Below are 27087 nucleotides of genomic sequence, written 5' to 3'. Positions count from 1 at the left end.
AGAGTCCCCAAAAAGGTGTTCCACTTTACTTATGTAACTTCTCAAGAAGGAAAAAAAATAACAACATTCAATCCTTCTCTATCTTTTTTCTGTACTTTCCCTCGTTTTCTCCATTGATGTTCATGTAACTTAGACCAGACTTAAACCCCTGGGTCAGATCCTTTTACAACATCTAGTGAATAGATTCCCTTGGCCAAAGTTTTTGGCCCGAAAGGGGATCTGTCTAGAGGATGTGGATGACTGGCTGTATAAACATTGTGGCTGCCACCTTGTACGAGACAGATCTCAGAGTTGGTTGCAGACACTGCACTCCTGTAAGAGTGTGTTTTTTACGTGTGTGTTTGTGAATTCTGTCTGGGGCTATTGTTGATCCAGACGTTAAGGGATGTGCATGTGCCCTACTTCTTATGAAATGCTGAGAGGCTTTCATTTGAGTTGGCCTTTGCCTTTTATAAAGAAAAAATAATAATAAAAAAGAACAATCAGGACATACTGTATGCACTAAGATACCCCATTTGAATGCTCCCTTTTTATTGGATGAATCAGATAATTAATAGTATTATCAATTTAATTTCGCCAGGGTGAACCAGGTCATCCAGGCATGCTGGGTTTGCATGGACTTCCAGGTCCAAAGGTGAGTGTAGTAGTTGCAGTAATCTTCTTTAACATGAAAGTACACAATTGATAAGTTGGCACAATTATAACGTGTACTTTGACATAATGTACAAGCATATATTTTGCTCTTTTACTACAGGGTCCTAATGGAGATATGGGACTGAAAGGTTTCCTTGGTCCCAAGGGCCCGATGGGGACTCTGGTAATTTTTCTTCAAATATTAATTCTAAAACTCAAACCAAGATTCACACACAGGCACATTAAAGGCTACTGCATGTTTAGTATTGTTCATTGATATTGACCAAACTCTGTACTGTGACATAGTTCAGAGGTGGGTAATTATTCCTCAATGGGCCGCAGTGGTTCCTTGCCTTTGTTGCAACTGATGCACCACTGACGGTTTAACCAATTAGGTTTCTGCTGATAAAAAACAGCACCTGACAGCATTCAATAGATTATGCTTGTAAGTCACTGGACTGGTGAAAAGGTGTTGTGTTGTTCATTTGAACTAAAAATCTGCACCCACTGTGGCCCTCTGTGGACTAATTGCCCATCCCAATGTAGTTGGAACTCTGACAGTCTTTGCACCTTTCCTTCATGTAAAGACACTTACACTAAGGTGTATTTCAGGGATTTACTGGACCAGTCGGGCCTGAAGGAATGATGGGCCCAATGGGAAAACCCGTAAGTTTCAAACAAATCAATTTATTGTGTTTTGCATGTGAGAGACAGTGTTATTTATTTTTTTCGCTCATAAGCATTCATTTTCCATTTCTGCAGGGGGCACGGGGTCCAAGAGGAAGCAGCGGTGAAATGGTAAAGACTGATTCTAACATTTATTCATTTTTCCGAGTCGTTTATCATCGCTGGGGTGCCAAAACATATCCCAGCCAACAATGGGCAGTATCCGGGGTACATCATGAATTGGTTGACAGTCATTTACAGGGTACAATAATAATCGGACATAGGCTTTGTCATCATCATTGACTCGACAAAAGCTTAATTGTCTTCATACCCAGCTGCGTATGACGAAATTGGTAGTGCTTCTCCTCAAGGTGCGCTTTCCCGGCAAAAGGTCCAAATAAGTGATAAGAACACAGACAACAATGCACATATTCATCTATTTTGGGGACAATTTAATGATCAATCAGCTTACCATGCTTGTTTTTGGTATGTGGGAGGAAACCGGAGTACCTGGGGCAAAACCAACGCCGCCACAGAAAAACATGCAAACTCCACACAGGAATGCCGGAACCCACCGCAAAATGAACACTAGATTTCAAAGCTGTGAAGCTGACGTTCGAACTACTCCAGCACCGTTCTACCTTATTCTAACATGTAAACAAGAAGTTACAAACTTAGAAGTTCGATTCCAACTAAAACAATGTGTTAATGGTTTATTATTACACAGTACTCGGCATCGGCCTTAAATTTGAGCTGATTTATAAGTGCAAAATCACTACTGGCTTTATTCATGGTGCCCCCTCAAAAGATCTTGAGGCTTTAAGTTGAAATTAAAAAAATGGTGACTGTTTATTGATGCCTAAGTGCATTCCAGACAGCAGTGTTAGCTTAACATTATTGTACTCTGTCATCACTGTCGATGTAAAAAAAGAATACTGTGCCAGAAATACATACGGTATTCTCATTAAAGTTTGATAGCAAGGCTCCCACTGACATTCTGTTGCAGTTTTGTCATTTTCAAGTTCAATGTCACAAGAAGTATTTTTTTTTGTATTAATGTAATTTTGTTTGCATTCATCACATCTTTTATGTTGTTTTTAAGTCAGTTACAGCCAAAAAGCACCACTAAGACTGGCCATACCTTATCTACTGCAGCATTTTTAAGTGGACACATTTCTTGAAGCGTTTTTAAAAATGAAAATAAGTACTAGACTGAATTGTGCGTTGTGTCCATTTAGAAGTGTACAATATATCTATGGTAACCTTTTTTTCTTCAGCTTCTAGGTTTTACAAGTGACTTATTCTTAAAAAAAACAAACTTTTTGGTTTATAATTTGTCTTGTCTTTTTTACTTTTTTTCCCTCTAAATTTACATTTGACATTCATGTTTTCAGGGGCCCCAAGGACAACATGGAAATCCAGGACCAAGAGTAAGTTGCTTTTTTTCATGTCATGAATTGCTGATTTGTGTGCCTGAATCCTTTTGAATCATTTAGTGCGATTGCATATGAGTTTAATTTGCTATTCCCAAACCATCTTTCTCTATATACACTGATTATCCGAAGTTAAAGGAGGAACCTGTAAGATTTACTCTTCAGTGATTTATTACATACCCCTAAATTTTCAATAGACATTAAACAAACATATTTTTTTACAAATAGGTCTGACATGTTTTCCAATAGTCCAACTGAGATTCTCCCATTTTGATTTTATGTTTGTAATGTAAATCCCACTCTACACAATCAGCCAATTATGAGATCAGTTTTTATTGTCTTCGACTACATTGCCACAGCTCTTTAGGCTACATAAGCTAAGGTTCCTACAACTTTCAGAGTAGTCAGAATGAAAAATGTTGTGTACCAGTAAAGCAAAAAAACCAAAAACAACATTTTACCAAATGTCTAATGAGGCAGCTCCAACAAGAAGTGATACTTTTTGATCACCAGAACTTTGTCAGTTATGTTGCTTTCTCCGACATTTGTCCTACATATCATTTACATCGATACACCAAACACATGGTTGAAACTAAGAACAAATTAATATCAAACCAAACGTCTGCAATGCTTACTGGAAACATTTTAAAATTGTACAACACTGATTTGCACGGCCAACTATACATAGGAATTTGATTGGTTGGCCTCATGTGCATCAATGTTAGTTCTGCTTAATATCCACGTACTATTGATAAATGTTCAAATTTAGCTCGTTTAATGTTTTCATGCTTTTTTTCTTCCATAGGGCCCACCTGGTCCACCAGGCCCTAGTGTAAGTAAGATGATGAACATCAGAGCTTCCAACTTATCCGGAATTTCAGGAATTTACTCCGGACTACTAACGCAAACCCTGGGACTCCTGGCAACCTCTCTAGACTCCGGAAATCCCAAAAATTGTCATCTATTTTTTTTTAAGCAACCATTTCGGAAAATTGCCAGATTTCCAATTTAATGCCTCGAAATTCACACCATCGCTACGGCTTCCACCATTTTCCTCCCGCATTCGATTCAACTGCACTATAAACCGGATGAATTCGGTAACACGAGTGAATTGAGAATTATCCGAGCATGATGATAACAGTTTGATTTAAATTGTCCGTTATTATTATTACTTTTTTTTACATTTTATGTTGAATTAGAAGGTCACATTAGACTGTAAATCACATTTTGGGATGAATTAATTTCTAGAGAAACTGGAAGTAGTAGTTTTAGAGGGCACATCAGGAGTGCCTTTCTTGTGGCTGTCAGAGTGAGGGAAAAAAGACACATACAGGTCACACCTGAGTAGAAATAGCAGGCCCAGTTAAACTATGAAATATATATTTACAGATTTTGATTTAATAGCTGAATCATGATGTTTACTCAACAGAGGCAACTTTATGATGACTCAGAATTCTACAGTGTGTCTGACTCCAGCACTGCCCATGGAAAAGAGGTGATTTAAATGCAGAGTGACAAGGAATGGAAAAGTGGCTTTATGAAATACATAAACATTCTTAAATATATTACAAAATCTAGATAAACAGTGTAGTTACACATTACCCTATGACATAGTTTTTTTGTTTCGTTTTTTTGACGTACCTGTCATTTTTGACCAGCAAAACACTGCTGTGAGCCTTCCAGAGCAGAATTCTGAAATTTTCAAGACCTTACATTACCTGAGCAGCGTTATTGAAAGCATCAAAAAGCCTCTGGGCACCAAAGAGAACCCCACTCGTGTCTGTAAAGACATGCTGGACTGTCACCACAAGCTAAAAGATGGTGAGATTTATGGTTTATCTATCTGCCCAACATTCAATTTAAATCAAACCTTACTTTTTCTCTCTCTACCTCCCTCTTTGTGTCTGTGTCTATTTCCCCTTGCTGTTATTGTGATTTTAAAGGGTGGTTCTGGATTGATCCAAACCTTGGCTGCACGTCAGATGCTTTCCAGGCCTTCTGCAACTTCACTGCTGGCGGTCAGACTTGTTTACATCCAATAGCCGCTCATAAGGTAATGATAATATACACACAAATACGATATCAGGGTATTAAACTTGGCAAAATTGACATATCCAGTCGATTAAAAAAGTCAATATCGCTAATATACATTGTACTAGTAAGAAATACTTTGCGTTGCTCAATTGACTCTTCCTTGGTATGGCATCCTAAACATGTTCTATGGAAAGGATAGGCTTGGGTAAACATTTCTAACCATTACACCTCATCACAATGTACAGTATATAGGGTGCAGTATTAATAATTTTAAAAAACTGTTTTATTCCACTTAAATGCACCACTGAGTATGGTGATGCAACTCCAACATTTTATAAAAGACCCAAATTTATAATATAATCAGTGCTTAGTTTACATAGGAAAACTATTGGGTCCACAGGAGTTCAAATATTGAAGAGCTAAGAGTCCCAACAGAAATGTTACGAGTCCCCAACATTGGGCAATAAAAAGGGCAATCTGAGATGGAGGGAAGAAACTGCATTTACAAGACATAATTCAAAACAGATTGTCAGGTTCATTAATAATTACCTTCGTCCGTAATTATCAATAACTGCAGGAAGACATCTTATTCAATTATTGACATTTAATTAAATAGAAATGGATACAACAATGGGTAAAAGCCTCCGGAGGGGAGAGTCAGCAAGTGTCACCTTACAACTTCCGAACGTCTCCTCGAATAGACGTTTTCGTCCCATTCTTATGGTCACAAGTTACAGAGTTGTTGATCATTCCATCACGTATGAGTAAAAACAACATCTGGGACTACAATAACAATCAAAGTATTTTACTAATAACAAAAACAGGGACTAGACCTAACAACATGTAGATTAGAGTAATTATACAACCTCCTTGACCTAAGAATCATATAATATAATCATAATCATATAATCGTTACATACAGAAAAACCCGAAGTGTACGGTTACATAACGATAACAATATTCTTGTTATTGTCCGAATAGCCCTGTCCTCGTCACCAAGGGCCCACCAAATCTCAAGGACCCAGATTGGGTGGATTGTTTGTATAACCATCCTGGAACAGGCTGTCTAGGTTAAAGATGACTTGGTGTGACCTCAAGACTTTTGAAAAACAGAAAGAGAATGATTTAACAAAGTAATGAATTAATACAAAGAAAAGAAAGAGATTGATTTAATAAAGAAATGAATTAATATAACTATTATAATAATAAAACAGAATAAACCCAACACAGATAGTAACACATTTTGCAGCACAATTAAAATATACAATGAATTTACATTTGCAAATTTTTGCATTCCATTCTTTTTGATAGGTTGCTTTTAAGTAGCACAATTCATGTTGCGCTTATTATGATTCTCTTCTGCAACCATGAAGATTACTCAGTCCATTCTGGTGGAAAAGTCTGTTTTGTACTGGGATTCTTTACCTTCGACATACTTGTTCTGTTATTTTTCTTGATCTTACAAAAAGTTTTGTTTTCACTATTTTATTATGTGGCTCCTCGTTATCTGACAACAAAAATCCCCATTGAATAGTTTTGAACCTAATGATGTCACTTTTGGGCTGCATTATCTTTTCAGTAAACTTTCTCTGCCGAGTGCCCCACAACACTCATATGAAATGACGTGGTATTTTAATTTTAAAAATAAAAAAAAACTTTGTCTAATGGACCCACATTGGTTTAAAAATAAGTCTTGCCGAAAATCATGTGTCTATAGCGCAGGGGCGCAAGACAAGCGAGAGCAATGTAATGATAACTTGACATTTAAGAGACAGGATCACAGGATTGTTTTACATACTGTACATACAATGTCACTTGTCGAGTTTTTTGACCACAAATAAGGAATAGGCCTGGTATCAAATAAAAAAATATGTAAAAGTATACTAATACATAGTTATACAATATCAATTGTCATACCATACGTTAATATACATACAAGGTGGGAAATAAATGAATATAGAAACATTCTCATATCTGTTATGATGAACCATGCATTGTTCGTATATCTCTCACCCAGAGGTAATTCTCAAAGTGTCATTTTTACCCAATTGTATTTGACAGCTTGATGGCACTTCTCTATGTGCATAATCCTTACAGATGTTCTTTGGTGTTGGGAAAGTCCAAATGAAGTTTCTCCATTTACTGAGTTCTGAGGCCAGCCATAGCATCACACTCCATTGCCTAACGGACCATTCCAACAATACCGCAGACGGCTTCAGATCTCCTGGCCACATACCGCAGGGGAACAGCAACGTTCGGTTTCGAGGCTGGAACAATCAAATCTTTGAGACTGACACACTACTTGAACCATATTTACTACAAGATGAGTGCAAGGTAGTATTGCATCCAACCTATTTATAATAACAAAGTGTGTGGTGGAATATTGTTTAGATCAGGGGTGCCAAACTCCTCGAGGGACGTTATGCGGTCTTGTTTCGATATCTTTCCTTCATCATCAGGGTTGTTAACAAGCTCTTGACAGCTTGCAGAGGAGTTGAATATAGACGTGTCTCATTACCAACAAAGGGCACCATATTAAATCATAGTCTCTTGATATGATCAAGATAAAAGAGCGGCCCTATGTAAAAACTGTCCTGGGAGGCCTACATACCGTATTTTCATGACTAGAAGGCGCACTCAAAAGTCTTAAATTTTCTCCAAAATAAACAGTGCGCCTTATAATCCAGTGCGCCTTATATATGGAAAAACTGAAAAACGAAAAAACCACCACTGTCGGATATTAAAAAAACACAAACGCCTGAACTGAAACAATACTGTTAAATATGCAGATGCCATCTTAGTTTACAAAATCTTCCATCATATAGTTCTGCAAGATTTTATACAAAAAAATCCAAAACATCAACAATGGCTGGCTCTAGAGGTGGCTGTGTAGTGAGTGCTTCATACCTGGAAGTCAATAGTAATTACCGTATTTTCACGACTATAAGGCGCACTTAAAAGTCTTAAATTTTCTCCAAAATAGACGGTGTGCCTTATAATACAGTGCGCCTTATAATACAGTGCACCTTATAATACAGTGCGCCTTATAATAGAGTGCGCATTATAATACAGTGCGCCTTGTAATACAGTGTGCCTTATACATGGAAAAATTTCATTCATTGAGGGTGCGCCTTATAATGCGGTGCGCCTCATAGTCGTGAAAATATGGTACTTTCCAGTCTATCTCTGACATCCCATGTTACAAGACATTTGGCTGTCAGGTTAAAGATAGTACTAGGGCTCATGTATGCATCTCATTGGTGCATGTTCCTTACACATGTTAAAAATCTATATAACCAAGCTTTTCTGTGGTAAACAATTTATTGCCAGAATACAACAAAACCTGTTTTTTTGTCAATTACTCACAGTTAGTATTGTTATTAGCGGAAGTGCTCGGCCCTCATTCCTTTTTGTAAAATATTGATTTGATTAAACATTTTTCTCTTCTCATATCCATCTTTTGTGCTTCAGATCCAAGATGGCAGCTGGCATCAGTCACGTTATTTCTTCCATACTCAGGAGAGTCAACAGCTACCAATTGTTGACATAGAGGATAATCCCGCTCCAGGTCGCCATGTTCAACAGCGTATTGATGTGGGTCCTGTCTGCTTCCTTTGAAAGCCCCATTAACAATGTCATACTACTTGATTGGCTTTGTTTGCACCAAATGATTCTACACACAAGATTTCTTTTAAAACTCCAACTGCTTTCTTTTCTCAAGATGAGGAAAAAATATCTCACACTATGTGATTAGTGACACTTTTATGACCCACTTAATCTGGACCATGACCACTCATGCCATTGTATAGTAAGGGTAGCTGTATTTAACAAATGTATTTGTAAAATATGTTTTATTGATAATCGGATGGTGCTCAGGATAGTTGTATATATGGATGCATATTGCCCTTGTTTCCTTTATGTATGTACCGGTTACATCAAGGTTTATGTTGTAAAAGTACTTATGTTGTGATGGTCGCTTTTAATTTATAAACCATTATTTAGTGTGCTACATATTAATGTAGCTTGGCTTATTTGTGGTAGGTTCTTCAGGGGAATCCTATCATAGGTGCTGCAACAAAGAATGCGTCATCATTAGATTTTTTTTGGATTTCCTGTGTATATTTTGCCAACATACTGTATGTTAATTTATATTCAATTTTGTTCATTTTTTCACCATACTGTACAACAGTAGATTATACTCAGAGAATCCTGTCCACATTTATCGAAGTATTTATATGTTATTTGGTGTGTTTCGATGTTTGCACCTTCAGCTGTCTATTTATCACACTGTAACCAGTACCTAAATTTATTCAATGAACTGGCAGCTACAATTGGCCAGAGTCAGAAATCGTTGAAACACCTTCATCATTCTTAACTTATATTACTTTGAGCAAAGTATGATTATTTGAATTCTCTGGATGAAAAGAAACCTGGGTGGATTTGTGTAAATAGGAAATATGATGAGAAATAAATGGAAATTTTATCCAACAATAATTTTGTGTGTTACATAAAATGATGACCAACTGCATTACAAAAAAAGCTAACCACTGACAAAAATGTCACACCACAGATTGACAAATTAATTTGGTGCCTATTTACAGCTAGTGAAAAAACATTTTTGGATATTTTTGATCCAAATATTCCAGTGGCGGTCCTTCGGGGCCTTCAAGGCCTTCAAGGCCTTCTCTGCTGGCCTAAGAAATATCTGAATCATATATTATATTTTATTCACCAATACTTTAATATTAAATAATTCAAAAATGTCTGTTAGATTCATTTCATTGCTTTCCCCCTGGTTGTACTGCTTCCAGATGTGTGTGTTTTCATATGGCTTTGTACATACATGGCTTTTTTTCAGTTTAAAATCACTATATTTTCACTTAGAATTATACATTTCATACATTTTTAAGATTAAAATTTGGACCTGTCGTCTGTATTTTTTTCCAAATGGAAATTTGCCACTTCCGCATCCCAACACTGAGGGGCGCAAAAGTGCTAGGTTTAAACCGGATCTGGTTCATATCCACAACAAGCCGCATGGCAGCCAGCACAAGTAGCCTAGCTATGATGGTTTCAGCAACTTTAGATACTCGTTTTATGGCATCTATTGAAGCTTCCCCGTCGACACCCAAAACATCTTCTCAAATGATATTTCAAGACAGTTCAAGTAAAGACGACGAGATGAAGGGGACGAAAAGAAAGATTTCCTTGTCCAAGTAAGTGTTCCGAATTCAAACCACGAGATCAAACTTATGTTATCTAACAAATGACAGTCTTAATGTGCTTCCAAATCAGAATTTTCTATCCACCTAGTAATAACTTTACACTGAAATCCACATATGTTCTTTTAATTAAAAGATCTTTAAATTATAAAAAGGTTTTCGATTACACTGGCTAGAAACAAACCATAAGAGAAAGGTTCCACATGAAATCTCGAGTACTAGTGATACATTTACTTGACGTTACATTACGTCAACTTGATTTCATGTGGCCCGGACCATTTTAGATATAATATTTATATAATTAAAAAAACGATTAAAATAAAAATTTCAAAAGCCCTAAATATTCCGTTTTTTATAGATCTACACGTTTTTTTCTCGTCTCATCTCATTTTCTGAACCGCTTCATCATCATTAGGGTTGTGGGGGGTGCTGGAGCCAATCCCAGCTGTCTCCGGGCCAGAGGCGGGGCACACCCTGAATCAGTGGCCAGACGGTTACATTGCACAAGGAGACGGACAACCATGTACACTCACACCCATACCTAGGGGCAATTTAGAGTGTCCAATCAGCTGACCCTGTATTTGGGGGTAAGGGGGGGGGGTGACCTGGGAGGAAACCGGAGTACCCGGAGGAAACCCATGCAGGCCCGGGATGAACATGCAAACTCCACACAGATGGTCATGACATGGATTTGAACCCAGCACTCTAGAGCTCTATGATGCTTTTTTGATTAAGAGAAACATCTTGTAATCGTTTTTTTTTTTAATTTCAAAAGCATTTTTTTTATTCTGTCCAATATTAAAGTGGGAAACAGAAAATATTTTATATTTATTTTTATACTTTATAAAAGGCCCTTTGAACGAAAAACACACAAAAAAGAATGGATTCTAAAATGGCACTTACTGATTTAATAAGGGAATGATCAGGAAATATAATTTACATCTACAATCTTCCTTCGAATTTGATCCTAAAACAAAATATGGCCCTCATGATTTACTTTCTCGAGCCGCACAAAATTATGCAGCGGGCCAGATTTAGCCTCCGGGCTGCTACTTTGAGATCTGTGATTTACACTTTTTTAATTCAAGTATTCTTACCTACAGGTGTGGTGTTTGCGGCGTTGAGGAAGCAAAGTACAATTGCCCTGCCTGTCTCAAACGTTCGTGCAGGTAAGATCCAAGACCCAAGCAAACTTTAATTTGTTTTTTTTTTTTAGCTTTAACACAACTACATTACTACACGATACAAAGGTGTATACCATCTTGGAATGTGCCTTAAAGACTATGGCATTGGTATTTCCAAATTACTTGTTCTACACCAGTGCTTCTCAAATAGTGGGGCGCGCCCCCCTGGGGGGGGGGGGGGGGGGGCGTGGTGCGATATCTGGGGGGGCGCGTGTAACCCTGGGGGAGCGTGGTGCGATACCTGGGGGGCGCGTGTAACCCTGGGGGGGGCGTGGTGCGATACCTGGGGGGGGGGGGGGGGCGTGTAACCCTGGGAACAGGATTTTATTTTGCCGTACTAGTATAAAGTGTAATTGCGCATCCACTACAGTAGCTGGCAGTGGCGCTCTCATTGTTACTTCTGTCATGTTTGCGAGAGTGCAACATTTCACGAGACAACAGTTGCCTTTAATTTTGGCAATGGTGCAATAAGTTGGTCAAACATGTTTACAGTTTAAACAAGGATTTATTTATTTTTTATTTCAGGCATTGATGCACTTAAAATCTTTTTTGTTGCAGACTTAAAACAAGATTTAATAAAGTTATTCTTTGTAAGTTTGACTATATTTCTTTTTTTCTTTTTCTTTAATGTTAATAAGGATAAAATGTTGTACTTATAACAATTTTATAAAATGATTTTATTTAGTCACGGTGGGAAGTGGGGGGGCGCGAATAGTTTTCTTCTTGCTAGGAGGGTCCTAACAGAAAATAATTGTGAAGCACTGTTCTACACGAACTAATACACTAAAATTCAACGATTTTAAGGTGCCTACACCAGGGCGGCTTCTATGCGAGAAAATATGGTATTTTTCTTTCATATGTGCTTGCTCAACTTGAATTAGTTGCCAGCCAATCACGGGGAATGAGGAGGCAGACAATCATTTAAGCACATACTAATACCAAAGGACAATTTAAGGTCTTAAACCGCCTTAGCATCCCTGTTTTATGAATGTGGAAGGAAACTGCAGAATCTGGAGAACATGCAAAGTCCACACAGAAGAAGAGAACTTATAACAGTAGAAATCTGCTCTCGAGGAATAAATGTGAGCAGGAGTAAAACAGAATACATGTGTGTAAATGAGAAGATTCCCTCGGAACTCTATACTTAACAAGGAGTTGATGTAAAGTAAGTAGAGGACTTCAAGTACTTGGGGTCAAAAGTGTAGGGTGATAGAGAATGTGCAAAAGGACTGAACTATGTGCAGGCAGGCTGGAACAGCTGGAGAAAAGTATCAGGTGTGTCATGTGATAGGAGAGGAGGAGGATGCAAAGGACAGGGTGAGATGAAAAAAGTTCATTTGTTGTCGCAAACCCTCACAGGATAGGCTGAAAGTCTATTGGTAGACAAGCACTAAAATATGTCCTCTACCAGCAGCATCAGGCCAGTATGAGAATTCCTTCCAAAAGTGGCTCAGCATGTCACTAACTGTCCACCATGTTGATTGTAGCTGATATTTTGGTGCTGTTTTGGAATATAACCTTCATCATCTTTAATAGCATTTTTGTAATCAGGAAATTGCTGCAGAGAACACTACATTTCATATATCCATGTAAGAAATAGTTAGTTGATACTTTATATAAAATGCAAATCAAATTCTCTGCCGATTTGAGTCTTCATATTTAAGACATACAAATCCTTAAAAGGAAACAATATTAACTGTATAATAATTATATAAGATATAACCCACTATAAGTGAAAAATGCAATATTGTGGATGCCCTTTTCTTTGGAAAAAAGGACAGTTATGCAATGTGTTAGAAAATATCTTTCACTGTTGCTTAAGACAATATTTTTTCTGCCACATATCCTTTAGTATTTTCTGTTTCTATTTCTTTTGATTCATTGCCTGCAATAACATACTACTAGTACTCGTGGCAATCTGTGATCTTTTCGTCCTTGAGCTCTGTTGACGTTTAAACATTTATAACCTAATCCTCAAAAATTTGCTGGCATATTAAAATTCATTCCTGACATTGTTGGGGCCAAGAGGTTTCCTTAAGCCTCTTTCATAAAGTCTTGTAGTTGAAGGCATCAGTCAGCATTTCTTGTGCTTATTATTTATTTATTTATCATTTTTATTCAATGTTATTCTGGCTCTGGTCAAATTCCTGTCTATCATCTGTCAGCCTGTTGCTTATAATGCTATGGCTGGTCATTTTTATTGATGTTTTTCATTACAAAGTTATGAAATACTTCTATTTCATTGTCAGTCTTTTTTCTAAGAAATAAAAAATATTGGAAAAGACTGTTGAACCTTTAAGTCAAATGTAATCGTTTTTTTTTTTACTGTTTTAGCTGATAGATTTATTAATGTTTGGAAGTTTAGGTCTCTTTTTTTTTTACATATGAAATAGAAATAATTTCATGCGGTGGAGCATTTTCTCAACGAAGCTACCCACAAAATGAAATATTCTTCATAGCCATATCAAAGCACATGCATGGAAAAACTCCTCCTTTAACTTCAAATTGCAATGACAAAGACGTAGCACAACCTTAGCAACGCTCATTTGAAGTTAAAGTGAACTTTTCAGCTACTCATACAATTGTTTTCATTTGGCAATGTGTTGGTCAAAATGAGTGATTTATTCTTTTTTTTTTCTATATACAGTTGCAATCACCTTTGCATTATCAAAAGTCTGTACAAATAGGTAGATTTTAAACGAGTGACAATCAGACATTGCGTCATCTCCTTGTTATGTTAGTAACTTTCTACGTGATTGCCAGCTTCACGTTCAGTTCCGTTTTGATTTTATAAAAGGGTCATGGCTTCAATGTTCACATTTTATGGTTCTCTTGATAGCAGGGCATCTTGCCAAGGCCATACTTTTTTTTTTCCCTGTTAAAACTTTAGTTATCTTGCAAGCCTGGTATAAGACATTAAAATATATCCTGTAGTATATAACATTGTTAATAGTCATGCAAGTGTGAAATTAATTTTCTCTTTCTCTCTGTCTTCAAGTTTGCCTTGTGTGAAAAAACATAAGGAAAAATCAAGATGTAGTGGCGTTAGAAACAAAACAGCCTTCCTGAAAGTTTCTCATATGGATGAAATGGCTCTACTCAGTGGTAAGCATGCCCTTATTCCCGAATTCTTTACATCTCAAGTTATATATGTTTGCATCCAGGTTGGCAATGTAAAGACAATGTTTAAAATTTCTTATTTTGAACAAATGTGAATAATAAGCATTCTTTCATGATGGGCTGCAGAAAAAGAGATTTTTTTTAGAAGCTGAGAACTGAACAATTGGCTCTAAATAATTACAGTGCTATGAAAAAATATTTAACATCTTCCTTTTTGATTATTTTATTTATTTTTTGCAAATTTACCACACAACCCAGGCACAGTCCACTAAACCTATTATAAAATCTCACAATGACAGCCCAAGGAAAACAAAATGCATTTTGTCAATAATTATTTTAGTTACTGGGTAGGAATATAATTACAAACCTATCCTGCCCATTTCGATCAGGTAATCATCCAACCTAGGTTGATCAAAATGTTACTAAGCAGAGTCCTGTCAAGACTCAGTTATGTTTCACTGGACAGAACTAAACCTGTTTGCCAGCAGATTTGTGCAATTAGGAAATCACTTATAACCGACAAGTACAGTTGGCTACAATATCTCAAGAAAAATATCATGCAAGGATCCCCAAAAATTCATGAAGAAATTAAGTTATAAGTGATTGATTGAAAAGCGAGTTGTCTGCGATCTCTCAAAATTGCTGTAGTAGAACGGCCATTAGTTTGTGCCCCCAAAGTCAAGTGGTCTTAGATCATGAATCAGGACAACAAAACACAAGTGCAAATCCAGTTTAAAATGGCTTAAAGTGGGGAAAAAAAATAAGATTTTGGCGTGTGGAAGTAAAAGTCTGGATTTAGTAAATCCACTTTAGATGCTGTGGTGTGACCTGAAATTGGCAGTTCAGGCTATTTGGCAGATTTTCAACCATTGTGCTTATAGTGAGTTATAATTCTTACACGTGGCGTTATGTGAAAGACTCTTTAGCAATATTATCATGAGCTACATTTCAATTATAGATACAAACCCTGAGACAACACATTAGTCTCAAGAAAGCAATCGCCAATATATAAAAGATTCATTTAGAAACTGCATTTTATAATTCCTTGTTTTGTCTTTTTGTTGTTGTTGATGAAATGAAACCTTTGTATATGATATATATGCAAAAAACAGAATATAAAAAAGTGGAGAATGTAAGATCTTGGTACTGTAATCGATTGAACAAAAGAGATATACTTATCATTTTAAAATTCTATTTTCTAGATAGTGGAAAATAGGATGTGTGAATGTTTTACATATGAATGCCCTTGTATTACTCTATGATTCATATCAAATGGTTCCAATTTTGTTTTATTTTTGTAAATATATTATTTTTTCTCCACTGAGTATCCTCACTAATTTGTTTTCTTCTAATCTGTAGATTACCGGTTTCTGGAAGATACGGGAAGGATTGCTGGTTGTGCCCAAAGAGACAATCTCATTAGTATTCCTTATAAGACAAATCAAGTAAGTCCGTCTTTTGTATTAAACATTAACGATTGAGTTACATTCCAGGTAGTGCACCTCATGCTAAAAAACGCAATATACACCTGAAATGAAAAGAGCCGTATGAAAGATGATTTCTTACTTTGTGTTGCTACCCTGTAAGATAAAAAATAAAGGTCTTTATCTGGTTATTAAATTTACCCTAAAAATTGGCTTGTGAAATCTTTCCTAGTATCTGTTTTAAATTCAGTTTGTTGGTCTTTTAAAATCTTCAGGGAACCATGGCCACCCTACAATGTACAAATGTAAATGCTTCAAATTAGTGCACCAATAAAGAATATTTTTAATGTGGTATGTTACGAAATAAAAAAGTTTAAAAAAAACACCACAGTTATTCTGCCAGGTTTACACATAGTATCCACAGCAATAATAACCATAGACACATTAGTGAGCCTCTGAAAACGCCTAGATACCAGAGCTGTTTATTTGTGAAACATAGCTATAATTCCAGAATAGACGAGAGCTTGATGGGTCATAATTCACTATGCACCAGTTCTGTTATTAACTCGCACAAATTTTCAACCAACACAACAATACAGTTCAAACATGAAAAAACCCTCCGAAAAGGGCTCGTTTACACCAAATACTGGACACCCAATAAACATAAAAGCCATCTAGTGTTTGCAGGGACAAATTTTTAAATCCATCCAGTATATATTGTTTGTAAATAGGTGGGTCTATTTTATTCCAGTTGTTTTTCCTCTGAGCTGCTGTGCACACATGAATGCAACCCCAAGCTTGTGATAAAGGCCTGACGCATGATTTGTTTGAGGATTTGGCTTCCAGACCATTGAAAATGCAAGAATCTACTAATAGCCCTATCTTTTTAATAAATCTATTTTACTACCTCTCTTTTCCTGCCAATCTGAAGCCATTAAAGCTATATGAGCACCAGAAAATTAAGTAGTGTGCCCTTTTAAACTGTGGAGGCACTAAAAATCTAACAGTCTAGTTTATTGATGCAAAACAGATGTTTCATAAACGACATATTTGTATAAAAAGGCTTCGTCCACCCACACTCTTTTCCATTTCGCTGAAATATCAGCCAACATTTGTCTTAATAAAATATCTCTGCGGCTTTCTCATACATCCTATTTTAAAAAACAGTGGTCTTGTGTCTGTCTGTGTTTTAATGTTATATGTTACTTCTACTAAACAGACAGTTTCGAAGAGTAGCCCATATCTTCAACCTGTATTTTCACTTATACATGGTCTTGGTTTTCAGGCAAAGAAGTTGACAGTAAAAGCCAGAATGATGAACATCACATTGAAAACACTACCCAGCACCTTTACCAGGAGAAAGGAAAACTCCACCATCTTCCGTTATGGGTAAGAAGTCAGCCATTCTGTGATGAGTAGTGCATGCTTTTCATACAGTGAAATATGAGCACTTAAATGCATAAGTCCTGGTTTGCATCAACTTTTTTACTGTCTATTTTAAATATAATAGCCTTTCTCATTGTTTTCACATAAAAATGTTCAACTCCTATTAATTAAATAAATTAATTAACATAACCACAGGGTGGCAGTCATGCGAAGACCCCAGGGTTATATAGAATCTCACTCTTCTAGAATGATTTAAAAATCTATAAAAAGTGTTTACCTGGGATAGGTTTCAGTGCCCAAAAAGGATCATACAATTAAAAGAACAAGACAGACATACAAAATATAAAGAAAGAAAAACTTAATTGATGAAAAATGTTGAAAGTTTTGATAATTTACAGGGGGAAAAAATATATATATATATTTGTGTGTGTGTGTGTGTGTATATATATGTGTATATGTACGCGTATGTGTGTATATGGACGCGTATGTATATGTATGCGTATATGTATGTGTATATGTATGTGTATATGTATGTGTATATGTATGTGTATATGTATGTGTATATGTATGTGTATATGTATGTGTATATGTATGTGTATATGTATGTGTATATGTATGTGTATATGTATGTGTATATATATATATGGATATAAATATATAGAATAAGGGTTGCTCGTGTGTCAAGCAACATGTTTGAAGGAAAGAAAAAGAAAGAAAAAATGTTAATTGTATTTATTTATTTATATTTTTTCATATATTTTCTTTTTTTCTTTTCTTCAAACATTGCTTGACACGCGAGCAACTCTTATTCTTTGAGCTTTGTCCTTATGATGAGGCAAAACCACAGCAGTATTGGCACTCCCTTCGGTCAAGGGAGGCTAGGTGAGCAAGGTGTGTCAATTCACTCCTCTTTAACACGCTGATGGTTATGGAAAGGAGCGATTCACATGCTTTTAGTCAGAGTTATTGCCATCTCATTTTCTTGTAAATTATCAAAACATTTTTCATTAACTAAGTTTTTCTTTTTTTATATTTAGTATGTCTGTCTTGTTTTTTAATTGTATGATCCTTTTTTGGGCACTAAAACCTATCCCAAGTAAATAAGCACTTTGCAACTTACTGAATTCATTTTGCGACAAGCACTCTTTTTGTAGTGGATTGCATAGTTTCCATTTGCAGTAATAACAGAATAATGGGATCACACCTGGTGCCCCACCCTCATTTTCTTGCATGTATGAACAAGGCTCCCACAGTAATATGTAGAAACACACTGACTCAGTAAAGATGAAACTCAGGCCTGTTTATTCATGCCTAATCATTAGCTGCCATTTTATTTGTCATGTTTGATTAAAAAATCTCTATTTTTCAAAATTATTTTTGTTGCTGTAAATCTATTAAATAACACAATTTGAGCTGGTCGAAATATTTTTGAATGCACCCGTTAGCCTCCAGCTGACCTTTGACCCTTAAGAGGCTAACCTCTAAGTGCAATATAGTTTGCCGCTGATCTGCCACGCTCTGCTCTGACCAACGTGGTAAATATGTTGCCAATTTACCCAATACGTCCAAATGCTGAGCGCCAATCTATGCTATTTGAAGTAATGTTACCACTTTTATAGTACAAACGTTCTCTGGGATCGTTTGACAACCTTGTCGCGCTGTTGTTATTTAAGATACTCAATGGGAGTATGCATGCAGATTAATCTAGTGGGGGGAAAAAAGTTTAAAGCCGCGCTCAAAATAGTTAATTAATATTGTACCTAGATACAACAGACAAAACTTTGCCTCTGCCACGCAAAAAACTAAGGTATATCGTAGACTTGTGAGAAGTGGTTATCTGAGTTTTTTTCTGAGGTGATGATAAAATATTGTCCTGTATTTTAAAAGATACTCCAATAACTAAATTTTGTTCCATTTAGAGAAAAGGTGTTTATGTGGCACTTGAAGATTTTGTTCCCTCAGAGTGGTACCGAATTTAGCCAAAGAAGGTAAGATTCCCACTCAAATCTCAATATATCTATAATTACGGTTAATCTTGCTTGAAACTCAATATTTTTCTTCTGTTAAGATGCACAGTGGATGAAAATTACTGTGTAACATAGTTAAAGTTAATCAATATGTTGTTTTATTTAATTCCATCAGCTTAATATTGTATATCTATGTAAATGTATCTTAACACAATGATACTTACTTGTATGGGGTAAAGAGACAAGATTTCCCCTATGTTGGGACACTCATATGTCAAGGTATTACTGTATGTTGATTAATTTAATTCTCCACTAAAAAAACATGTAATCACACTAAATAAGGTTGTTGCTTGGAAGCATATCCGTTAACATGGGTATATGTCTTTACCAGAGCTGGCAAGATGGTGGCAAAAGATTGGTCTATAATAGCGTGTTTGACAAACAAATGTTTTGGGGCTTTTTTAATCTCATTTTAGAGTGTGTGACGGACTAACCCTAGAAGAGATCTTGACGGCCTATATACACCCAACAGATTCAGACCCTGTAATACGGCAGAAGTGAGTAATCTATGCTTTGGGATGATTAAGTGTAGAGCTTCACATTGAGATACTGTGTTAATATGTTCTTGTGCTCCAGGTTGAAGAGGTATGTACTTAACCCTACTGAGGAAGTCAATGTTTTCATGAAGGCAGAAGGAAGTAAAGCCAACTCTGTCAGGTGAGCTACAGTGGATATGAATAATGTTTATTTCTTAATCATTTTCCATGGTCAGGGTGGAGTAGCAAATTCTGGGTTTTGCAACACACACCTTATTGCCTAATTAAACCGTTTTGCACATCTCACTGGTAGGTTCTAATTAAGCCTATTTTGTCTTTGTATAACCAAGACTTGTTTAGAATGGCCTGGTTTAACTGGTTTAGGTTTGTAGCTTCCTGGTTTAATTTCTCTCCAAACACGCTAAATCGGATTGAATCATACTTACCTGTAAAATCACAGTGCGCCAGGATACAAAAAACAAAATCTACTTTTCGGAATAACAGTCTTGGGGTACCGCAGGGATCAGGCTATTGCATTTCCTGTTTTTATCATCTAATATGAGGAGTATTATATTACTTCTCGTTTGCTGCTCTTTAGAACATCAGCGGCACTGGCTCACAATTCCCTCTTTGTAATAATTATGGTCGCAACTCTCTCTCATAGTTCAAAGCGGTTGAGACCAGAGATATTACAAAGGGAGTGGCGAGCCAGTGTCACTGTTGTTTTTATAAGCAGCGGAGCAATCGCTAATACTGCAAGACTACTTCTCGTAGGCAAGTGGTCCTGCGTTATCCAATTGTGAGGACATTTGTGTGCATCATTTTCGGAATATTTTGAAGGGAATACGTACAGCAATCAGCTCATCGATAGCGAACGTGAGGGTGGAGGCGTGGCAAACAACTAATCCGAAGAACGAAGGTAAAAAGAAAAGATTAAAACAAAATTAGAATTCAGTTTTGTGTAAAGTCAGATTAAACGTATGTTTGAGTGTCTGTATATATTAATCCAAGTTAATTTAAATTTGTTTGTTCCGTTTACGAGTGTTTTGTGGTGGGGGGAAAAAATCCAATATGCTGTTTTTGGTGTTTTTTCCGAGGGTTGAACGAATTAATTTGTTTTCAATTCATTTTAATGGGAAACGTTCGCTCGAGTTACGGAAACCTTGACATATGATCTCAGTCTCAGGAACGGATTACGATCGTATGTCGAGGTACCAGTGTATATCAATATTTTGGACCATAAAGTAAAAACAAATTTACATTTATTGTTCAAAATCTTTCTTTTTTATGTCGTATTGAGAACCAAACATGGTCGTCAGACTATTTTGACGCTTGATAATATTTACTCAACTCGTACAATTGAACATTCAATGGAAGAAAATGAGCCTGAATAGTTAATCCATATTTAATACCTCAACAGAAACAGCAGGTACTTTTGGTCTTTTGGGATTTTGGCCTTTATTTATAATATGGTCCAAATGTATTATATACAGAAGAAGAACAGTAGCAAAGAAGATGGCGCAAACGGGAAGACCTTTTGACAAGGTTGTTGTAAGAGTTAAATTTAGTTTACGGATCATTCCCAAAGTCGCTTGCACACTCCAGTCTACACAAATTCTCTAGCGTACTCTGACTTGTTTTTTCTCTACTTTTCTCTCATCTTTCTCTCGTGTTCTTGACAGTCAGTGTTTTATGAAATTTATAGGCAAAAACGCATGATCCATGGAGCGCTGTATTGCTTATTCACAAGAGCAATGAGACCTAAAAACTCAAATGGCATTATATCCTGTTTTGCTTGCTATATTGACGTCAGGTAAAACGACCGTGAAGCTCCACCTCCGCACTTTGAAATGAGGTTTACCACAAACACGCGGATGATGTTATTGCGAAATTATGATATAAAAAATGATATGCACACAGGATATGCCGACGTGTGCATCGACTTGAGTGTTAAATTCCCGGGCTCTGAACTTGCATTAGCACGACACACAATCCCTTCTGTGCAATAACTTTGGGGTGTGTAATTACAATGCAATATATTAGATTGTGCAATATTTTAGCATTACCTTGCCCGGACGTGACTTTTTAAATTACTTATGGTTTTCCTGGGGAAAACCCACTTTCGTTATACCACCAATTTCGTTATACGCAGCTGTGTATAATGACAATAAAGACTTTTGATTGATTGATAAATTCCCAAACCAGAGGGTTCCGCCAACTGCAATTAATTTGAATCCAACCACCACAAATATTCAGAAAGGCATCTACCACATCCTTGACGAATAGCTTCCACAGGCACACAATCTTCAAGATTCAAGCAGGCAGGCACCCACTTTACCAACTTTTTGTTTTAAAAAAATGGTCAAGTATGCTGTTACGAAGTCTACTAATTTAGGAGATAGAAGAGATCAGATCGTGCCTTTTTTTGTTCTTTTACCCTGGAGTTGTATGTTGCAAGCATTTTGTTGTCAATTAATTATGTTTAATTCCATTCAGTTTAATTCAGTTTAAACTTTGAGGGAGTGTCAATTAGCTGGATTTTTTTCATATTTGCCAAAGCTTAATTCTTATTCCTTTCAAATAGCAGGTGAACATTGTACAGTATTAAAAATGGGTGCTTTGTTGTTACTGCATTTTTCTGACTTGTAACAACCTATGTAATATAATATGTAACCCATATAATATACTCTGTAAAATAGTAGTCAATATAATCAATATGTTGGGTTTCCTGACTTAATTTGAATTAGGAAGGTTTAGCTCTTTTTTTGCGCAAGAATGTCTAACACATGGCAGTTTATCTGTTAGATAATGTCAAATATTCTGGAACCCTTTCTACGTTCTGGGAGGGAGAGTTTTTTGTAATTTAGTGCACTTCGGGGGAACCTGCAAATGTCACACTTGCAGAGTGCTTTGATTGGCTTATTGAATGGGTGTCTGCTCAGGCAGATTGGTCTCCTTGTGCTTTAAGCAAAACAAACAATAGCTCTACAAATGTTTTTGTGTTTGCTTTGACAGCTTGTGGGGATTCTGCCAATTGTGAAATAAATCCACCCTTATTTTCTGTTGTCTTTTGGTCATGACAACCCAGCCAAGTGTTTCTGGAGCATGTTGATTGTAAAAGCAAACCATGTCCCTCAAGAATCCAGTTAACTATTTTGACAGGTGTTTTATGGCCATCCCTATTGCTGAAAGGACTACTTGGAGACGAGGAAAGACTTGTGTCATCCCAACAAGCAGTATGGCTTGAGCTATGGAAGCTTCTTAACTTGACTTGGACATTTGTTAAGAAGAACGTGATCAAACAATGCACCACAATATAGCTTTAATTTAATTCAGTTTGTTACTGAGAGGTGGATAAAAGCTGTTGGTTTAGATGTACTGTTCTAATTGCATGTTGTTACTGTCGATAATCATTAATTGGTCTACATTTTATCTTGTAAAGGTACCACAAGTTGGATTTACGGAAGAGCTTGAGAGATAACTTGATCAACAAAACTTTGATCGAGTATCCTATACTCCATGTGGTACTACGGGATCATTGGAAGGACTTCCCATTGGAAGGATCAGGTAAATAACTGATTGATTCAAAATACAATTACTGTAATTTTAGGACTAAAAGTGACTTTTTTTTCTCCTATGATTCCTATAATATATTTATATATGTATTTGTATTTTATTTATATATTTATTTATTTGTGAGTGGGTGTGGCTTAGACAGGTGCACGTTATAGTTAACAATTATGATATTTCATAAATAGTCATCAGACCTTGACATCTGGAACACATAAATGTGAGGTTATTAACATCTATGACAGATGCTTTGCTTCATTTGATTTTTCTATTGAACGCTATACTTTGCTGGGTGGGAATGAGAGGTAATAGTACCAAAGCAATTCCAACAGGATCATATCATGGTCTTGGTTTCTCCAACTGGGACTGAAAACATCCCATTCCTCATTTTTGCCATGGCAACGTGCTACCCTGACAAAAATAATGTGGTCTGCGCAAAATCATAATCTCTGCTTTGACCTTGAGACAAAGCATTGCCAAAGAGAGGATTAAACATGGCTTATTGTTAAATAATGACTTCATGTGATGTGAAATGACATGGGAGGAGGCGTTGTGCTTATATCACTTGCCTATCACTCCCCGCGGAGTCTTTCGATCCATGCCATTATTAAGACACAACAATAATGTTGAGACATTTACCTCAGATTTCTTGTTTCTTGACACACGAAGCTCTCCACTGTTGTTTTCTTATATCATACCAAATTTGGCCTTTATCATAGCATTAATGTCAGATCCATTCAGCATGAATGACATAGATATAAGGTTGTTTTGGTGTGTTTGTGTATGTTTTCCATGATAAGGCCTTGCTGTCTCACAGTTTTGATGTAATGCCAGTCAAAAAAACATCCTGATAATCGCTCATTCCATAACCTGGAAAGCTGGACAGGAAGTGATAACAAGCTATCAGATAGAAGTTATAGCAACGGAAATCAGCTGAAGTGTTGCACATTGTGCAGGAGTCAACAACTGGTTTTGTAGGGAGTGAAAAGTGTTGAAATTTTGTAAATATTACAAACTATCAAAATTGCACAACATAGATGAAAAGATGGGGGGGGGATAATTGGATTCTATGCCTTGGCGAGATCCACTTGGTCGTATTGGTCGTAAAGTACAGTATAGATGTAGTGAATTAATACTTAACAATTTCACGTATAATATTATATATATATTGTATAATATATTGGTTAAGAAATAAAAGGCAGCATAAAGAGGCCTGTCACTCAAAGGCACCAACCAGTTCAGCTATTGAATGGGATGATCCATTAGCAATCTGCTTTGGTGACAAACAATGTTTTTTTTTGTTACCTTAAAATAAAAATAAAAACAACATTCAGTTTACTGTAAATGTGTGATGCTTGCTTTTTTGGTGAACAGAAAAGTTGGTAACTGTAATTTGTTTGTGATCTCAGCTTCAGTCTTGTTCGTTCACCCAGCATTCTGAGTTATAAACAAATACAATTTTTCATCCTTCACCTTACAATGACAAAACGTTGTTGCAGAGGAATTCCAAAATCTCGGTAAAAAAAAATTGGACATACCACGACTCAGTTTAATGTTTGTTCTTGCGACTAGTGATGGATCTTTTATCACCTGATTTCGCAAAACTAATGCAAAGTTCATTGCGTTGACAGGCTTAAATACTGAGTGATTGCATATTTTGCCAGTCATGTCAGGCCTGACAGGCATTGATCCAATAGAAACATTTTTGTAAATACGAGAGACAAATACCAGAAAGTATAAAGACCCCAAGTAAAAACAATTTCCAAATGTTATTGTGTCTTTATTAGGGATCTGAATTATAGTTTGAATGCATGTAATTGATGTCTAATTTGTTTTATTGTTTCACCCCGCACCCTTTCTTTCTGACATTTCCATCCTGGTATATTACATAACTTAGTCTGGCATGGTGCCCCAATATGCGCACGAGCAAGGGCCCAAATAATAGCGTCATCCTTCCCCTCCTGTCTGATCTATCCCTCATTTTATAATGTTTACATACGACTCCAGTTATGCATGAGCAAAACCATCACACTAAACATGTGCATGTTCAGTCAAAAATGCCAATTCCTGTTTGTATTGTTTCAGTGGAGCCTGCATCAGCTGGGAATAATTGTGAAACAAAGAGCATATCTGTGGGCCAAGCAAGCGAGGACCTCCCCTTAAGGTCACCATCTTTACATTGTCCTCAGATAGAAAGAGAAAACATCTTCAATGCTATACCATCATCGATCCATGAACCACAGCCCCCATTGGAGAAAAAGGCAAAGAGAGAATTAGGGGAACTACAACTGGAAGAGGGAGAGATTCCAGATGGTGAGGATTAAGTGAAGTAAGAAAATATAATTAACTTTAATACAATGATAGAGATATCTGATGATGCTCCACACAAAGACTAGATAAGAGACTGGGTAGATGAATTGCATTGACAAACATATTGGAGTGTTGGCAGTTGTTTGACTGCTAAGGTTTTGGAGCAAGTTGGAATGAGTTGAGTTTGCTAATAATTGTAATTGAAAGTCAAACAATGTTATTTTTTAGGGGCACACTCGATAGACAAAAATAAATGGAATTTTAATACATTGGAAATCATCATTTATTTGCTGCACCCTGTGCAGTTCCCTTTCCAATTGTCTCCTGTTATTTGGAACCTCATTTAAGACCTTTGCAGTCCACATTTCATGGCAAGTCATTATACTGTAAGCTTTTACCTCCATGGTTAGGTGTCTGGCAACATAATCTGTTGTATCAGGAACATTCATTTATTCATTTGGCCAGCCAATCACAGGGCATAGGAATTGTGCAAATAATAACAAATGGTTCTGTGGTTGCTTAGAAAGCAAAATGTTTTGTGGTACCTCAATGTGCACTTTCATGCACTCACTCATCTGGACTCTATGTACTGTATTCTTACCTAATGTTAGTTGAGTACAACTTGAAGGCCAGTAATAACTGACAGTCCAGCCCGTTGGTGGGGCCTGTGTTTATGGACGTGTTTTTACAGCCAATGCTAACCTCTTTTGGATGTTAACTCCTATTGACTGACTTTCTTTGAAGTGTAAGCCTCTGCTGACGCATTTTCCAACCTTTTCCAGTCAGGGGGCAATGATCTCACATTTGAGTGCATCCTTTTAGTTGGGACAACTAATGGGCCAGAGACCTAGCTGTTACCTCAAATGAATGATGCTATACAACAGTCAAAGTTGGCTTTAAATCATGTCTGCTTAATCATTATTCAAAGCAGTAACTTGGGTGAAACATGTTTTTCCTACACTTCTTATTATTTTGTATATGTAAAGAAAATTACAAATTGGTTTCCTTCAACACCATCCCATTTTTCTGTAGATTAGTAGAAAGCACATAAAAATTTAAATTATATTCCATTGTTGTATTTTATGTATAGGTAGTCAGGTTGTTTTTTTTTTAATTTACACAGGGTACCTTCTATTTAAAAATATGCAAATACTTTAACGAATCTGCTTGCAGGTATTTGTCAGATTGCAGCGTATATTTTAAGTACTGCCCCTAAACACGATTGTGTGCCTGTATCGCCATCGGTGCAACACTGCTACGAATATTGTAGACCACTCAAATCATTGTGTTATAATGATCTTTCATGAAATTTGAAACACTTGCTTTTCTGCAAACTCTTGCCAAAACAAAAGTACGTTCTTAGATAAAATTAATTTCACATATTTGTTGCTTGGTCTACTGGCAATATACCAACCAAGTTGACTGAAATGTTGTTTCCTTTTTAACCAGAAGATGGTGCATCTAACTTGTCATTGACTCAAAACCTTCCCTGCTTTTTGCCTGTAAATTCCTTAAAAGTTGATGTCATCCTGAGTTGTCCAAAGTGGATCTAGGCTCTGGAAAATGTCTGACACTCAAGTGTATTAACTTCCATCATTTTGT

The 27087-nt window shown here is 36.4% G+C and overlaps 2 protein-coding genes across 2 annotated transcripts in view; both read left to right on the top strand.

The window, feature by feature from the left end:
* Nucleotides 1-8667, top strand: part of col24a1 (collagen type XXIV alpha 1) — a 65796-nt gene extending 57129 nt beyond the window's left edge. The window contains exons 50-60 of the mRNA XM_077717668.1: nucleotides 581-634; nucleotides 755-817; nucleotides 1246-1299; nucleotides 1396-1431; nucleotides 2694-2729; nucleotides 3538-3564; nucleotides 4162-4227; nucleotides 4391-4553; nucleotides 4676-4785; nucleotides 6864-7100; nucleotides 8238-8667. Coding sequence (XP_077573794.1) covers nucleotides 581-634; nucleotides 755-817; nucleotides 1246-1299; nucleotides 1396-1431; nucleotides 2694-2729; nucleotides 3538-3564; nucleotides 4162-4227; nucleotides 4391-4553; nucleotides 4676-4785; nucleotides 6864-7100; nucleotides 8238-8384 — 993 coding nt within the window. The 3' untranslated portion in view covers nucleotides 8385-8667. The remainder of the gene's footprint in view (nucleotides 1-580; nucleotides 635-754; nucleotides 818-1245; nucleotides 1300-1395; nucleotides 1432-2693; nucleotides 2730-3537; nucleotides 3565-4161; nucleotides 4228-4390; nucleotides 4554-4675; nucleotides 4786-6863; nucleotides 7101-8237) is intronic.
* Nucleotides 8668-9763: 1096 nt separating this feature from the next.
* On the top strand, nucleotides 9764-26496 carry znhit6 (zinc finger HIT-type containing 6). The gene is made up of 10 exons (XM_077717081.1): nucleotides 9764-9982; nucleotides 11092-11157; nucleotides 14171-14277; nucleotides 15652-15737; nucleotides 17002-17105; nucleotides 19022-19090; nucleotides 19546-19626; nucleotides 19706-19786; nucleotides 23048-23172; nucleotides 25261-26496. Exons 1-10 carry the CDS (start codon nucleotides 9804-9806, stop codon nucleotides 25497-25499), a joined length of 1137 nt encoding a protein of 378 aa, XP_077573207.1. The 5' UTR covers nucleotides 9764-9803; the 3' UTR covers nucleotides 25500-26496.
* Nucleotides 26497-27087: the final 591 nt, after the last annotated feature.

This window comes from Stigmatopora nigra, chromosome 5, assembly GCF_051989575.1.
Source record: "Stigmatopora nigra isolate UIUO_SnigA chromosome 5, RoL_Snig_1.1, whole genome shotgun sequence".
Lineage (NCBI taxonomy): Eukaryota > Metazoa > Chordata > Actinopteri > Syngnathiformes > Syngnathidae > Stigmatopora > Stigmatopora nigra.
This window is presented reverse-complemented; position numbering and strand designations above follow the sequence as displayed.